A 17,171-nucleotide genomic window follows, 5' to 3' on the forward strand; every position below is an offset into this window, starting at 1 on the left:
TACAGTGCTTTTTTATCAATGCAGGTTAAGAAATGTATGATTAAGGATTCACGTTTCGGTTGTGATTTGGACAAACCTGGTCGCAGTGATATGTTTTAATAATAATGCTTTCAGCGTGTAAATCCATCGATTTATTTCATCAATACGGTTCTGGATTCCTAACTTTTCATATCTTGTTATAATCATTCAGAGCTGATACAAGGTAACGTTCAAAAATCGCTACCATTTTCCAATAAATAACGCTGATCCCAAACCTGAAATTCAACGTGAGTTCTACTTTATCCCAGTTCAAACTTACAAAAACTCATTTGAGCAGTGCTTCGGCTGGGTTGTAACCCCTGCATTTATTTTTTGGAAAATATTCAATTCGGTTTTTTTTAATGTGTGATTTAACAAGGACCTCGGGGTTGATTAGAAATTGTTGATTTATCGGTTCTCTAATCTATAATAGGATCCTGACCGCTAGACCACCTAGCAGTTAATTAATAATATCTGATGAAGACCTTCGCCCAGATTGGCCGTAAGTTCCTTATGTCTTAATGACGGTTATTTTGTTTTAGCGAAAGCGATGTTAGATTTAAAAATCGATCGAATGAAATGTTGAACATTTTGAATAAAGACAACTACAGAGTGGCTCTTTGTTTTATGGTTTCTTGAATGCATTTCATATTGACAATATTACCTGAATAGAATGCAAGTAATATCCTGATTATACTTGTCAGCAGTTAACATATCAAATTAATTAATTTGTTATAATAGTTTTAAGCCTTGTTTTAATTGTTCCTAAGTTTAAGCAGGAACAACCAAATTTCTTACTGTTCTTGAGATACATTCAACTATTTTGTATGATTATCTCAGAAGATGACAAAAATAATTATTTTTGTTTTTCATTTTTTTTTATTGTGTAAAGACGTTGACAAACTGTTCAATAACGTGAAACTGTTTGTAATTTGAAGTCGACACCACGCACGCGATATTTCAGCCTTCCAGAACAAATGCACTGATGTTGATATCCCCACCGTGTACAACTTGAACGTGCCAACTTAATATTCTAACAATTGTTTCCGTGAAGTCTAATGATTAATGTAAAGGACAATGGCGGCCTATTATACGTTATTCAGTCCTGTCCTTTGTGTTAGGAAAAGAGCATGGTTTTCCACTTTAAATATTTCGCCCAGCCATCTCAGCAGTAATTTCTGAAAGCTGACCTTACGGGCATTAAATGCTCGTTGGGCGTTAACAAAGGAAAGATTCTAGGCAAGTATCCCTTTATCATCAAGGTATAGCCTTTCCAAAACCGATGAGAAATTGGCGATCTATAAACTTGTTTTGAGTTCTGAATATTTCATTTTTATCGTCACGAGTGAAATTCAAATTTGTATTTCACTTACGGGAGTGCCACAAAAACTAAAAAATCGATTAGGCGCTACTTGAAATCGACGTTTTTGGATCACAATTTCGTGTGCGGTTTTGCCTATGGTTGACCTTGATAGTTACGATAAAAGGGTTGATGCATGTATGTGCAGGGAAATTGAATTATATAACGCTTATGGTATACATTTAAAGACAAAAAGGGTGTCGTTTGTGCATTAAGAAATAAAGCTAATTTTGTGGTTAACCGACGCCGTATCACTAACATGTGACAAGATTATAAACATTAAAACCCCACGTGTGATACAATAAAAATCATCGAAATTCGGGATAAAATTAGAGGCTTAAAATGAAAAGTGTATGGTTTTAAAAACATGCGTTAAGTACATGTACACAAACCACTTCGTGTTGACCTTATCAATTTTTTAGATAATTTTTTAACACATAAATAACATGAATTAATGTCGAAAAAAAGTTTCCGCCTCCTGACGAACCTCGCAACTCGTCCAATCCTGGTCAGTTGAACATTGTGCAGAAAAAATAAATATATTGATTCGAATCTTTTATCAAACTCGACTCAAGATGTTGGAATAAACCGTTTACTCGAAATTAAAAATAATTATCCAAAATTGAATGTCCGTATTTGAATTGCTCATGACTTGTGTTACAGTTACAGGCCAACTCATTGGAGCTTTTGCATCAGTCTATTTGTTGGAAACTGCATAGAATGTCAAGGATAGTACATGTATACCAAAGACCAATATCAAATTGACTAGATTCTGAGACGATATGAATATAATACTTGAGATAAAAGTAATTGCGGTAGAGGAGAAAACGTAGCGCTATTATGATATGATATTTTACCTCGTTGAACAGTGCTTGGTAACATGTGATGTCGAGAGAAGACCGACGGTGTAAAATATTCAGCCGAATTTTTATCATGAAAAGTGAGAAAGTTACATTGGAAACTTAAATACAAACCTTTCTTCGGTACAACATGATGTATATCGAGAAGTAAATAGATATAATGAAATTGCAAAGCAGTAAAAATAAGGGATTTAGCAGAAGCAAGTTATAAGTTTAACACATGCAGTGCCAATACTAGGGAATAAAATAGCAATAGTGACACAGACGAAGATAAAACATCTTAGAAACTGGTCCATAAAGGAGACAAATAAACGGGAGGGGGGAAAGTGAGGGGGAAGAGTCAGCGTAGAATATGTGATGGTGTGGGAAGACCAGACCAAACACAACAATGAAACCGGTTGGGAATATGAACAACCGCATAAATTACGATCATTCGTGCAGTCTTGATACACCGTAGACAAGACACCAGACGGATGAAAGGACGTAACTTATTAAGCTTTCACATCATACAGTGTTTTGTATCGTAATGGATACTTCTCGCATAGCGTCTGGGGAAATCACCATGCCAATCATGACTACGCCCGGGTACAGAGTTGTTTTTCAGGCACTTTTTTTTCTTTTAACTTCAGATTTTGAGACGAGTCTAATCTGGTGTATAGTTATGTGTCTGTCTAAATGTCCTCCGTTATTGGGTTTTTGCATATCGCTGAGTGTGGCATACTGTTGTGGAAGCCATGATGAATAATGATTTGTCTGTAGCTTAGGTCTATGTCGTTACATCTAATGACGACATGTTACTGAACTGTGTGTTTGTGCTCGAAAATAATCCTGTAAATGCCATTGGAAACGTCATTGCACATTGCTGCCGCTGCGAAGGCTTAATGTCGCCCTTTTTTAAGACAAACAAAAAATAATAGACCACATCAACAAGATAATATCAAATTCCACGAGACTATAAAATATATTGGCCACGAAAACAGGTAAACATAAATGCAATCGTCATAATGACGAGGGAAAAGACACCGTACACCTTCCGGATCCACTACAGCACGTGGCTCTTCTTCAACGTGTTAAAGCGGGATGCATGAAAGCAACATCTTTAAGAACACGAAATGAAACATCACATAAAAAGGTATCATCACTGCGGTAGAGACTAATTTATTGAAGTTCTGCAGGCAATTATATATTCATATGCACACAGTACATTATATTATGGCATGCGACAAAAGAATACGTCGAGGATTGAGACTTATAATGTAATATTTCATCCTATAAAACACCTTTTATGGTACGCTGACAAAGCAGCAAAGGAAATTTTGCGTAATCACGCCCCAACTCAGCGTGCAGATTCCATAACTGATGGATTCAAGAGGAAAAGTATGCCTAAAACCGTTCTTAGCGCGACTCCGTCAGCAGATAGAATGAGGTTTAAAAAAATACAACGTAAACTTGATCTGCTTTTGAGAAGTTTTTTTAAAACGCATCTTTTATTACAAAATAATTATCTCATTAACAAAGTACTATTAACATTGGTAATACAAAAATATACTATTTTATGTACATATTTCCAAACTTGATTGGTTTATACTGTACATTCTTACGTGTTCGTGAGAGTGTATATGAATGCGCGCGAGTGTACGTGTATATTTGTGGGCTGAAGCACATTGACTTGTTCAATATTGTGTCTATCTTTGGATATGTTTTCCTGGTTTGTTTATTGCCACCTCTGGATAAATCGTGTTGGCTTTATCTACTTACGATATTTTGAAATACCACGCACGAGGTGTTTTAAACGGCTAAGTCCCAATAAACTTCAAATGGCAATAAGCCTGTATCTTTACATCAATTTGTGGATTATAAAAACTTGATGAACATAAATTCGAAACCTTTTTTTCATTGATAAATATAAAAACAATGACAAACTCTTTTACTGAAGTTATATCTTTCCGGCTTTCCTTTTCTAATTCTCTTGAAATACTACAGTTTTGTTCATATAATCCCATAAAATGAAATACAGACTTGACATTTAATATGGAATATTTTTTCCAAATTATTTTTCATCGGTTTTTTTCATATTTTCATGACTTATAAATGAAAATATAATCTCTTTTATCTATCTCTTTGATGTCATTGTGACATCAGTTCATTAATTGAATTCGCCAGTGAAGCAAACAAAAATGCATTGCCTATTTTAAGTCGTACGACAACCATTGAAAGCGATATTTTGGATCTCCATATTTTCGAAATTATCGTCTTTAAAAGAGTTTTGCGCCCCCCAAAGGACCCTCATGTTAGTGTCTTGTCACAGCAACGGTTACTGTTACACCTGACCTCATCTGGCTGCTACCAGAGCTTTCAAGTGGCAAGGCATTCCTTAGGATAGGTTTTTAGAGTTTAATATGGAAAAAAATTCCAGGCAACGGTCAAAACCTGTCCAATTTGGTTCAGTTTTGTTGTAGGACATGTAGGCCGTTAATTCGGAGAGTAATAACCTACCCATGTATTGTCTATGTGGTTCAAATATGGCGATTTTGATGACCAATGTATCTGCTCATTCCCTTGGTTCTGTAAGAAATCTGCCATTAAAAGTGCGCTGTGTGAACCGGCACTCTCATCGTGCAACCTAAAATTGTTCCTAAGTTCCCCCCTATCAAATGATAGTCAAGTGATTCCCAGATTATCCCTTTATTTGATCTGGTTCAGGTTTTCGTCGATGACTATCATTGGTGTTTTGGCACCAATGTGGTATTCACCCCAAATACTGACGCTGTCAATGACCCTAGTCACTTTAGAAGCGGCACACGCCTTGTCGTAGGCCTCTGCAGGATGTCTGTAAACTCTGTTTTAACCAGTTAAGCGGTACAGGTGAAATCTGACCTCAATAAAGAAAGCCACGCGGTTTCAGTGTTCTACCCAGAAACGGTCATGGTCCTCAATTCATTAGAGAAACAGATGATGCTGTTCTGCTGTTTACAGTGGCTTCCTCAGAGGTCGTTTGGTTTTCTAACCTGCTAAAACCAGTTTGATATTCGCTAAGAGCCTTGAAAAACGCGTTTTGGTCACAATTTGCCCCTCATTCTGAACGGACTGGGTGGGTTTTGTTTAGTTGCAGCAGCATATCCTGAAGGACGGTGAGTCCTGTGCCCTGGTGGTAAGATGTCGATACATTGGGCGTGGTCTCTGTGTAGGTACATCAGTCTGGGCATAACTTCATAAAACTGTGCAGACTATTCCGTTTGACACAATAATCTGTCTGGCAATGTCTGTTTTTTTCGCGCCATTCTGGCACAGATTAACATTTCTGTAAAACATTGTTTGACTCATTTTACGCACTGCAAAACTGACCGCTTACATGCAAAATTTCAAATTCTTCTATGCAGTAGTTGCCGACATATGGATACTTTTTTTGACAGAACCATGCTTTGCCAAAGCCAAGCTTTGACCAGCCTAAAGGAGCACTACCCAATTAAATCACCGCATATTACACAATGCAGCAGTGCAACAGACTTGGTAGTCAGTTGAATGGTAGCGACACACCTGACTTCACACTTCTCCAGTCAGATATCTTATATGAGATCTGAGTTTTATGAAAAAAAGAACGCATTTTTACCTAGGCATACCTTTCAAACTGAAATATTCCATATTAAATGTCAAGTCTGTATGATAATGTCCTGCACTTCATATATCAGAGGTCACTTGAAATTATGTAACAATCTTTCTCCATACTAATTTGTGCATGTTTTACTCTTGCAGTCCAAACACAACCACGCACCAACTCCCTTTTATCTAAATTTTGCGGCTCGTGTAACCCAATGTTTGTTCCTTCATGAACTGAAGTGGGAATTAACCAGAGCGTGTCCAAATTATCACAACTGTTTCTGAGAGGTTCTTGAAGGAAACCAGTCTCGGAAATTGGCTTATGTGAAACTGTGTAATTGCGAACACTTGTACGGGATCCCCGAACATTCAGCATCTGAAAATTAAAAAAAAAGCACCATAATTGGATCTTGCAAAGTGAAAAAGAGAGGAGCGCAAAGGTAGTGGCGGATTAAGAGGGGGAGTCGGGGGTTCCTGACCCCCCTTCGATTTCTGGTCCGCTCTTGAAATTAGAATTTTGACTAGCTGAAGCATAGTTCTAAACCGTACCAATTAAATGGCACCGTTCGCCCTCTTATGCCCCTATTTCACACAGACCACGAATCCCACGAATCGCCAGAAATTATCAAATTTCGTGAGGATTCGTGAGATTTTGCACATTTTCTGGCCTAATTCGACACGCTCTACGATTCAGTTACGATACAGGTGCGATAGTGTTACGAATATTCGTGGGATTCGGCTGGAATCACACGAATATTGTCAAAAATTCACTACGATTTTTTGGAATCGGGAGTTCGTGGCCAAAATTTTGAACAGCTCAAATTTTTTGCCACGAATTCCCGATTGATCAAGAATTGCAAGAACTGACTACGATTATATACGAATCTGTTAAGAACTTCACAAACTGATTACGATTCAACCACGAATCCTGAAATTTTTCAATTCCTGGCGATTCGTGGGATTCGTGGTCTGTGTGAAATAGGGGCATAAAATACCAAAATTTTTCGTCGCCCTTCAGCGGCCCAAAACCCCACGCCAAGTTATGATAATCCTGGACAGATTCTTTATTGATTAACACCTTCACATACAAGGCAAAATCAATGACAGCACAGGTAACTATAACAAAGCACAAACAAATAAATATAGATTATCATAATGTCCATATGGATCCGCCACTGCAATGGCGTCTGTGAGCCTAGTGCTTCACATTTACAGTGTTACATAACTCTTCGTGGCGTCTGTGAGCCTAGTGCTTCGCATTTCCAGTGTTATATAACTCTTCACACACGCTACGCTGAAACCTTACACAAAGCAAGGGCTTCAAACAATCCCCAGTTACAAAACAACATACCTTGGTCTTTTGAAGGAATGCATCAAGCGCCTCACTACTAAAAGGTTCCGAGCTGTCTAGGGTGGGATCTTCCGTAGCGAGAAAGCAGCGGCCTAACTTATCATGCATTCTTGCCAAAGGCTCGGTTTTGATTACTATCAAACCCTGAGAAAAATAGATATATACATATAAATGTAATAATATTCTCCTTTCAAAAATTCATAACCCTTTATCAGTTTTCTATGTACAACTTTTATCTTTTGTGCTTTGCCTTACAGTTATCATGATGAAAATGACAATTGATTTATGTTCCCGTGGACACTACCCTATTTTTTGGGCTAATGCTATAATTTCACACTTCAGGGATGCCGAGCATATTTTACTACACAATTTAACGTCAGGGCGTCGTGCGTCGAGGGAACCATTTGAGTGAAAAATAATTCTAAAAGCAATGAAATAAAGTAAACACATTCGTCGCCGTGGAGAAGTAACTTACCCGTGAGTAATCATATATGGCTGTGAACTGACCCTCTGAGATGGTGTATTTGACAATTTCGTTAGCAGAGTCGAGATGTATTTGTTCTTCTACTCTTCCTGTTTCCGTCGTGTTTAAATGTAAGGTGTGCACCTGTGTGTGAGTAAGAAAAAAGTTTCATCAAAGGCATAAACATCTATACAGGTGCTGTTGTGTATAATGCAGTAGGCGGATGATACATTATAAAATGACTCCCTAGTGACGGTGAATAATGCGGTATTGTTGTGAATTGTTCCTAGCATTTTTTTTAAAGAATACCTGGTGTTTATTTTATCGTGTATAATGTCGGCTTTGATGTCCTTATTGTAAATTTGTTTTTTGCCCTTTAAAAACCGGCTCTGTTCGAGCGATAAACGTAAACACCTAGTTAATGTCACTTGATACATCATTTACCTAGTATGTGTAAGGAATAGTTCCCATTAATACACAATAATAGGAAAAGAACACTGCAAATAGTAAATATTTACGTAATAGCTTTTTCTTCCTCATATTTTGATCACTCACTTTCCAAACATCTCCAGTGGTTTGTTTTTCCGATATGATAATGCCAGCAATTACACTGCATAGGCCCGCCAGGATGAGGACGACGATGAGAATGAGGAAAACGACACATTTACCTGTAGATGCACCTTTCGGCTGTACTTCCTGTGAATATTAAGCAAGACAAATTAGAAACAAGGAGACACCATGGAGAGAGAGAGAGAGAGAGAGAGAGAGAGAGAGAGAGAGAGAGAGAATGGAAGAGAAGGGAAGGATGGAAGGAAATTTGCAGGACATCAATATACATTGTGGTTTTGTCACATTTGTGAATACAGGTCATCTGATAAGAAGCTATATTAATGACCATTCAGTGACCGGTAGCCTTGATTCGTGGACGGTGAGACGGGAATGGTTGTCCGTTTCCCATTACTGTGTACAGGTGGCATTCGTCCCATATACTAACCCTAATACTCAACATGTCAAGCTGACCCTTACTTATACTAATTATATGGGACCCTCTGGACTTCCAACCCGAGCTAGGACTACCATTCCTGTCACACCGGAGCTAAGCAGACGATTAAAAACATTAAAACCTTACAATGTGTCAGATACATACATTCTATCAACTTTAATTACAGTATTTAGATACAAATTACAAATAGAAATAAAACTAATTAATTAATTTTAAATTAATTAATGCTTTTTACCAGTATGTTCTATCAGCCATTGTATGAATTTTAACTCTTCGGTATATATTAGACCCTTGCGCATGTATATATTTTGCATAAATGCCTATGGGTCGTAGTTCATTAGTATATGTAGTAAAGTTCCTTCATCCTTTCAACGAGAAAACGTTTTTAACATACGTGTAAAGGTAAAATTAATGATCATGAATTTTTTTAAAAATTAGGATGTGGCGGTTAATCAGTGTATTCACAACATTTATTTGCCGTGTATATTGGCACAAGTATTGTCTTAAACGTAAAATATATAACTTACCTCTTGATAGAAGCGGAATTTCGGCATGGCAATCATTGACATTTTGCATTTCTCAGTCACAGTCTGAACATGCAAATCCATTGATCGCTCATTATTTTCCTCCCCCAAAGTCTCTTCATCCATTTTCTGGTGATTCCACATCTTCGTTACCCTATGCTGCCGGGGAAGCCGGCTCCTTACACGACTGTCTTTAGGGCACGTTAGACGCTGAATGATTAACAGTCTCAGGTGACACTGCGCCCGTCTCTCGCCTCTGCAGGTAGCACGAAGGGCCAAATTGGTTTGACCTGTGTGTGTGTGGAGGGGTCATACATACGACGAACATGCATAATGGCTTTATTCACGCCATGGCTAAGTCGATCTATACGGTGACACGCTGTATAATGCACAAATAATAGACGTTCGTCAACTGGCTGAGGGCTTCGTTTTAATTTTTAGAGCAGATGTACTTGTCCCACTGCTGAGTGGAAACCGAATTTCAAGGACAAAAAAATAAACTGAAATAAAAAATAAATAAAAAACAAATTGCAATGACTTGCTACAACTTTACAAAATTGGGATCATGCTTTGCATCGCATTTCAGAGTACTCCATTCGCTGAAACATACTACCAGTAGATTAAGTATATAACTAATATAAATGAGCATAAATGAATATAAATGAGCATTGTAGGTATGGGCCACGTCAACTGTTAGTTAATATAAGAGTCGACTCGTCTTCTTCTCGATAAAGTTTACCCGTATCGGTTTATAGATATTATCGGTGCATAGATATATTATATGGAATGCGGAATGTATGGCAGAAACTTATATCAAACCCTGTTGTCTGATGACAGCACCAAGAACTAGAAAATGATACGACTATAAGGACACAATAAATCGTTTACCCAAAAGTGAATAGCCTGGAGTTTGTCATCACATTACACTGGGTCAACTTCCCAATTCATTTTGTATTTTGATAAGAAAAGTACATGTATTATTGGCCAATTGACTGCACAAAGCACATAAGAACGTGTACCCCTACCAATGCATTGATGTCTCTTGCTTTTGTATTATTGTATGTTTGTGAGGACGAAGGGACATTTTCTTTTGTCCAAACTTGAAATTAAAAAATAAAGTTCAGTACCATAAGCAATATTTGTACTTTTAAGTTTGCGTGTGGCATATTGTTGTAGGCCTAGGCCTACATGTAAAATAGGTACCATACAATATGTCATTATCTTTCCCATCGATGGTTGTAGCCGTTGATGCCATCTAGGTCAAACTCAAGAAAGAGTAGTATTTTTTCCAAAGAATTATTGATAATGTCTTTTATTAAAATAGAACTGAACCTAAGATCCAGCATAAGTTGAATCCTACATTGAACAACTAACCTAACGGTAACCTGCAAAAGGATGAGGTCGTGGACTGAACGCGGAACTCTCAGGATACGCTGTCATGGTTTCTTAAGGTCAGTTTGGTGGTTTTTAGACAAAGTCGTTCTATACATGGAGTTATCTTGATGGGTTTTGACTAAACTTCATTTCTTATGCCGTGCTTAGGGCGTGCTTTGTACAAAATGAAGGGAGGGGGGCATGGTGAGTTAAACCAAGGAGTTATAACTCCTTGGTTTAACCTGATCAGACGGTCCACAGGGAAGAGTCTCATCAACGACTTCACCAAGTAGTAATTAACCCAGCTTAAATGTAAACCCGACTCCTTTTTATTGTTTATTGTGTGACTTTAAATAAAAAACTTACAAAGACAAAATAATGTTTCCTTGGCTACGGTATAACAACTCGTAATCTCATGATCTTCTTGATTTTGAAGTGGAATATCTAAAAATTGAATTCATTTCATCTATTCAGAACGCAAATTGTGAATTCCTTTTTTACGATTCAGATAACAAAATGCATATGCAAAAATGTGGTTTTAGTCTTTTTTGGTTTATTTATCTTTTTTTAGGGGGTGTATGTGTGCAGAGTACGTACATCTTTCACATTCTTTACATTATGCTGATCTTATACTTTTAAGGACTTGACATATTTTATGTCACATTGTGGAAGACTCAGTAGTATCATTCATTACGTATTATCTTCACAAAACAAGAAGAACCAGTCTATACAATATACAGGCATCACTTCCCCGTATAGATTGAAGTCAGATAAAGTTTTAAGTAGTTGTTATTTATATAGTGCTTGTATCATGGAGTTCATATTACATTACAGCTATTTTTCAAAGAAAAAAAAACGCCTCTATGTAAGTCTACGTTTGTTAAGCAAAGAAAAGGGGCTCCTGAGATTTTCCCATTGAAATGCGATGTAAAGATGATTATTTCCATGGGATGCACTCATTTATAAAAATCAGCTAATACAGTGATTATCCTGTAAAGGTTGAATCCTAGCTCAGCACGATTTCTTAGTGTAAAATTTTCTTTGTTCACGCAAATGGTCTAAAATTTAATGTGCTTTCTTTCAAAATCCACATCTATTTCGCTAAAAATCTACGTCTTGAAAATGGTATGTTCTGTCGTTTATCGCTAATGGGTACAATGTTGTACGGAAAATTGTAAAAGGCTGGCCGAAATTCAAAATTAATGTATTCAATGCAGCCTTCTGTACCGTTTGGTATAGCAAAACTGACACGGAAAGAGTCCCACTTATCCCATTAAGTTCGAATTGATGTAGTATGTATATTCTTTTCGAGTTCGTAATTTGATTTTGCCTAATCATAACGGACCTCCGATACAGTAGTAAGATATTTTCTATATAGGTTCTTCGTTTTGATTTTAAAAAATTATCAGTTATTTGGAGCTAATAATTGGCATGAAGCGGATTTTGATTGCATTACGATTACTTTTATTAATATCTATCATCATCAACTAATTCATTTATTTCTTCAAAGAAAACAGGGTTTCCGGGTCGTTATTTCATTTTTGTGTCCCAACAGTAATCTTTTAAGATGTTGGAATTATATGATCGGGAAATATCAACACTTAAGAGTTGGAATCACTTTCCATGAACACTTTTATTGTCATTGACTAAAATGAACAGAATGCTATGCAACAGAAGTAGCTGTTTAACATGTATATGGCACAGTGTTAAATGCGTGACATAAAGAAGATAGTTATCAATTTTTTGACATAGCTGGACCCCTCCCACGCTGCAAAATAATTATTAGAACAATACAGTGCAATTTGAAGCAGTTTTGTGGGCATCATGTCACTTTTTTCTGCCCCTTTTCAGCAAAAATTGGGGCCGAATTTTCCATCTTGTTTTCATGATTTGCACTTTTTGTGATATAATTGGTCAGTAAGTATTCTTTAACCTTGTTAAAACAAGCATAAATCTAGATATCTCAAAAATTTCAAAGAAAAATATACATACAAAAAAATTTATACAAAAGCACTTGATTTTACACATGTAAAATCATACCAACAAAGACATTTTAGGCTACTATTTGTTAACAAAAAAAAAAAAAGAAAAAAAAAAGAAAAAAAAAACTTAATATCACAGTTATATCCACTGATTCATCATAAAGCTCTGAAATGCTGAGAAATATTCACAGGCTTGACAGGCAAGGATTTGTGTTGACTTCTTAAATGTTTTTTTATTAAGAAGTATAACATTTGTGCTGACTGTCTTAAACAGTTCGTTTTCGCACCGTGGACACAGAAGCACTGGCTCCAGGAATGTCTTGTTCAACTTCATTGTCATCTCGTGTGAATTCTGCATCCTGAACATCCAACAGCTCAGGGTCACTATCATTCATATCTTCAAGATCCTCCCGTCTGCTTCTACCTCCAACAGTTTCTGGTTGATCTACTACATTCCTCTGTCTGCCTACTGAAATACGTAGAATGGGTTATAAAATCTTTCACTATCATAAAAAGCATTAAAACTCACAGACAAAATGGAAAATTGACTCATGTATAACACGAGGTTTCTCAAATTAAGTCAAATAACATGCACATAAAATGGAAACTACACAAAGCAGAATAAAATGTTATAGTACTCACATGTCCCATATTGTTAAAAACAATGCAATAAATTCATAACAAAATATATAATGCACTGTCCATTTACTTAAATCTACAAACTAAAGCACCATTAATTACAATGCATTAATTTTCGTACGTAACTAGAAAGTCTCAAAACACCAATAACTTAATGATTCTAAAGGGGTCGAAAATAAAATGTGTGGGTAGGGTAAGACATTTATTTTAGACAATGTGAGGGAGGGTGGGAGATCCTTGGCATCATGTTACATCCACTGCAGGCCCATCACTAATCAAACATGTGATGGCTTGGCAAGCATGGAAATACAATTACAAGATATTGTGTTCAAACACAACTGTGTTAAAGCAATTGAAAGACTCATTTAAAGTGGTCTGATTTGATTCATCACCTTCTGAGGCAGTTTCAGCCTCTAATTTTCTTTCAAATCTCACTGGCTGTAGCCCATCGTTTTTGTCTGATGATGGGGTCCACAGGAAACGATGCCAAGAGAAAAGTGCAACCAAAGCAAGGAAGAAGAAGATGGTACCAATCCCAAGCATGGAAGACGTGATTGGCCAGTAGAACAAAATATACCTAGAAGAAAGTAAAATTACTATTACCACTATAATGTATAAAACTGATACTGAATGTTATTGGATATAATAACAATGCCGTATTTCTTAAAACACACTGAATACACAGAGACAAAATGATACTTAGAAAACATAATCAAAAACTTCACAATAAATATTCTGTTTAAATAGCTTCATGCATCAATCTAAAATTTGAACAAAACAAGCACTATTTCCCAAGGCTGTAATGTACACCAATGTACAAAAAATACCAGCTTCTGAAAGATAACGTTGGTGTACATTACAGCCTAAGTATGCTTTGTGGCCCTTACCTCAAGCCAGTGAAATGAGCTTGCATTATCAACTCAGCAGAGTAGACATTAATTGCATTATCCACCCCTGGAAGCTTCAGGCTTATCAGAGCACCAAGTGAAGGGAGATACTGAAATTCATGACAGGATCAATAGAATCTTTCCTGAATTTTAAACAGAATTTATTTGTAAAATTCATTCTAATTTATGTATGGTATAATAAAATTCACCAGCACAAGGCAAATTTATAAAAAAACTCATTTGGTTTTACTGGTAAGGTCTTAAAACACATACAGTTTAGAAAATATAAAGAACACATTAAATGTCAAAGTGGTGCACTCCACAGAAAAAAAAAAAACGCTGTATGTTGTTTTAATTATGAGCCACAAACTGATATTGTGCCATGCCCTAATGAAAAAATAACTTTGCAGCTAACATTGATATAAATGACGGAATAAAACAAAACAAAACGAAAGAACTTCATTAAGTAAAGGCTTGCTTTGATGAACATAATATTCTGGTGTCAGTGTTTAATCACAGTTTATAGGGTAAATGCAAAAAAAAAAAAAAAAAAAAAAAAAATTCACAATAAATATTCTGTATCTTAGTAGTTATACTTACAGCATCCTCATAGTACTGACTGAAAAGTTCCACAAGCACTGTCTGTTTTTGCTCCAGGAACCCAAACAAGAGCCAAGGAGAGAAGAACCAGGTTGTTATAGTTTGCAGTAATGGGGACTTGTACCGCAGCATACTCTGATAATACAATAATGTCATACATATCTATTCAATGCAGAAATAACCAATGCCTTATTACAGAAAAACAGATGGAATGTCTCAATTCTATGCTTCTTGAATGTGTCAATTTCTTAACTGAAATGACAAAAGCAATATTTAGAGGCAAAACACATAGCGTATTGCCAAGTGTTGAATTATTCATATGATGAAGTAAAAAACTTACTGTGATAAAGAACTTTACCACCTCACTAACTACAATAATTTCATCAAAGCAACAGCTAAATCAGTTACTTGCACTCCATTAAGTCTTCTTCAGGGATGAAAAGAGAAAGACTGCGTCAGAGGCCTGACGCAGCCACTTTCCCTGATCCAGGGGCAGATCCAGGATTATTTGAAATGGGGATCTGGAACAGCCTCAGATATGAAGCCAACCATCGCCCCCTTGGCATGGGGTTCGGGACTGCTCAAGGGCCCCTGAAAAATTTTTGATGTTTTGGAAGGCAAACAGTGCCCTTTCAAAGCTTTGGTACGGTTTAGAACTATGATTCAGCTTGTCAAAATTCTAATTTCAGGAGGGGAATATTGGTGTGATATATTTTTCAGAAACTGAGGGGGCGGGGGTCAGGACCCCCTTGACACCTTCCCCACCTCTAATTCCGCCACTGTGATCTACATTTACCATCTTTGAACAAAAAGGATAGATTGCGGAGGGGGTTGTGTGTGTGTGTGTGTGTGTGTGTGTGGGGGGGGGGGGGGGGGGGGGGGGAGGGGGGGGGCTGACAGTACTCTGATAGAAGCTACTTTAAAACCTGTAACCCCAATTCCTGAAAAAGTTGACTTGATAGAAGCAAAAATATTTGAGTGTAAATAATTCTGATCTTAGCAGTTGTCTTTGGAAACTATCATAGTAACTTACACTTACTGCTCTTGATGATGTCTTTGTAATAACCCCACCTTTGGAATAAAACTGAATCTCAACCATAAACATGCCTAAAAATATTACAAGAAAACTTTTAAAATTTAGTGAAAGCCATTAAGTGAACACTTTGTTCTATAAAACATCATTTGTTTTGGAAAAAAATGTTTGCATATAAGGAATGTCAAAAAATATATTACATTCACAATGGAACCATTTTGTATACAATAAAAAAGAGCATATACTGGTATGTAATGGAAAACACTTACCAAGTTTTTCATTTACAGGTGTTTCAGGCATTTCTAATTCTAGTAGCACTTTATACGGCTGTCCCTTAAGAAGAAGCTAAGGACAAAAATGAGTTAATCAGCAACTCTCTCAACAAAACTAAGATGTTGAAAAGTTAATAGAATCAGACTTTAAAAAGCCTGGTCATATACTATAATATAACAAAAATAATGCAATGTGTATAGACCAGGAGAATCCCTAGTATGTTCTTCCTATAATTAGGTTTCAAATACATGGTACATTTACCAAATGACATTTAAAGAAAATACCAACTGTACATTGTTAATGGACAGAGCAATATCACATGTTATGTCAATGTCACAAAATTTTCCAAACTCATTTTAACATACCTGATCTCTACCATCTTTAACAAGGGAAATATTTGCAAATGGATATGAACAAGTCCTCTGGTTGGCTTCACAGGAGGTGCTGACATAAAACAAAAAATTGAAAGCATAAGCTTAAGATTACTAGTAGTTTAATAAGTAAATCATTTTATAGTCTCTGGTATTTTTATCTTAAATACTAACCTACTATAATCATAATTGAATTGGTTCATTTAATAAAAAGAGATCTAAATCAAAAGCCCTGTCACTGATAATTTACCATGAATTATGAATATACCTGTACACTAATGTTAGACAGAGCTAGAGAATAAATAAACTACATGTAAATATCTAAATAAAAGCATGAGATTCACAAACATGCCCTTGACTGTCTGCAGTTACAAAGCATATTAAGTGAATTTTGAGGGTAACATCTTACGACGCTGTAAATTATTATTAACTGTTCTAGTTTCTTACTTGATTTGAAAATGTACAGATCTTGAGTGTGACACCTGGGGCATATATGCATAATAAAAACTTCCGTAAAGAAATACCGCTGTCCACAATACGAATATTAAAACAATCCCAGCTCCCAATAGTCTCGAAAAAATATCCTTTGTTGCATCATAAGCTTTTTTAGTCCTCTTCTGCAGCTGCTTCTTAAGGGCATCTACTGGTCGTCGCAACATCTTTCCTGCTCGTCGGGTTTTCCCGTGTATAGCCTTGACCTTTGGTGTTATTGTAAAGATAAGCCAGATTCGAAGTAAGAAGTACCGCCCTGTCTAATGTGTATATCTTATTAGAAACAATCACAAATAGTTAAACATCTTTCTAAATGAAAACCTATTTCAATATATTAAATTGTG

The 17,171-nt window shown here is 36.3% G+C and overlaps 2 protein-coding genes across 4 annotated transcripts; both read right to left on the reverse strand.

The window, feature by feature from the left end:
- Positions 1 to 3,693: 3,693 nt before the first annotated feature.
- Positions 3,694 to 9,448, reverse strand: LOC106180026 (uncharacterized). The gene is made up of 6 exons (XM_013563891.3): positions 9,180 to 9,448; positions 8,205 to 8,345; positions 7,662 to 7,793; positions 7,187 to 7,330; positions 5,898 to 6,211; positions 3,694 to 4,250 (listed from the first exon to the last, which is right to left on the reverse strand). Exons 1-5 carry the CDS (start codon positions 9,318 to 9,320, stop codon positions 5,924 to 5,926), a joined length of 846 nt encoding a protein of 281 aa, XP_013419345.2. The 5' UTR covers positions 9,321 to 9,448; the 3' UTR covers positions 3,694 to 4,250; positions 5,898 to 5,923.
- Positions 9,449 to 12,164: 2,716 nt separating this feature from the next.
- Positions 12,165 to 17,115, reverse strand: LOC106179972 (seipin). Of its 3 annotated transcripts, none has more exons than XM_013563812.2 (8): positions 16,783 to 17,115; positions 16,330 to 16,408; positions 15,961 to 16,036; positions 15,692 to 15,765; positions 14,659 to 14,793; positions 14,059 to 14,168; positions 13,564 to 13,748; positions 12,165 to 12,998 (listed from the first exon to the last, which is right to left on the reverse strand). In XM_013563812.2, exons 1-8 carry the CDS (start codon positions 16,992 to 16,994, stop codon positions 12,799 to 12,801), a joined length of 1,071 nt encoding a protein of 356 aa, XP_013419266.2. In that variant the 5' UTR covers positions 16,995 to 17,115; the 3' UTR covers positions 12,165 to 12,798. The 3 variants fall into 3 exon arrangements, with proteins under 3 accessions (XP_013419266.2, XP_013419258.2, XP_013419274.2); XM_013563804.3 differs by having other exon boundaries at positions 12,165 to 13,001; positions 16,783 to 17,097; XM_013563820.3 differs by having other exon boundaries at positions 12,165 to 13,001; positions 15,698 to 15,765; positions 16,783 to 17,094.
- Positions 17,116 to 17,171: the final 56 nt, after the last annotated feature.

The sequence above is a fragment of the Lingula anatina genome, chromosome 2 (assembly GCF_051362555.1).
Source record: "Lingula anatina isolate TDL-2025a chromosome 2, LinAna3.0, whole genome shotgun sequence".
NCBI lineage: Eukaryota > Metazoa > Brachiopoda > Lingulata > Lingulida > Lingulidae > Lingula > Lingula anatina.

Coding starts and splice junctions, on each gene's coding strand:
- LOC106180026 (XM_013563891.3), bottom strand. CDS start 9,320: ATGTGGAATCACCAGAAAATGGATGAAGAGACTTTGGGGGAGGAAAAT. Junction 7,794..8,204: donor CCACTGGAGATGTTTGGAAA/GTGAGTGATCAA, acceptor ACTCACACACAG/GTGCACACCTTACATTTAAA. Junction 6,212..7,186: donor CATTCCTTCAAAAGACCAAG/GTATGTTGTTTT, acceptor TTTAATTTTCAG/ATGCTGAATGTTCGGGGATC.
- LOC106179972 (XM_013563804.3), bottom strand. CDS start 16,994: ATGTTGCGACGACCAGTAGATGCCCTTAAGAAGCAGCTGCAGAAGAGG. Junction 16,409..16,782: donor TCTGTACATTTTCAAATCAA/GTAAGAAACTAG, acceptor GTTTTATGTCAG/CACCTCCTGTGAAGCCAACC. Junction 14,169..14,658: donor GTCAGTACTATGAGGATGCT/GTAAGTATAACT, acceptor CATGAATTTCAG/TATCTCCCTTCACTTGGTGC.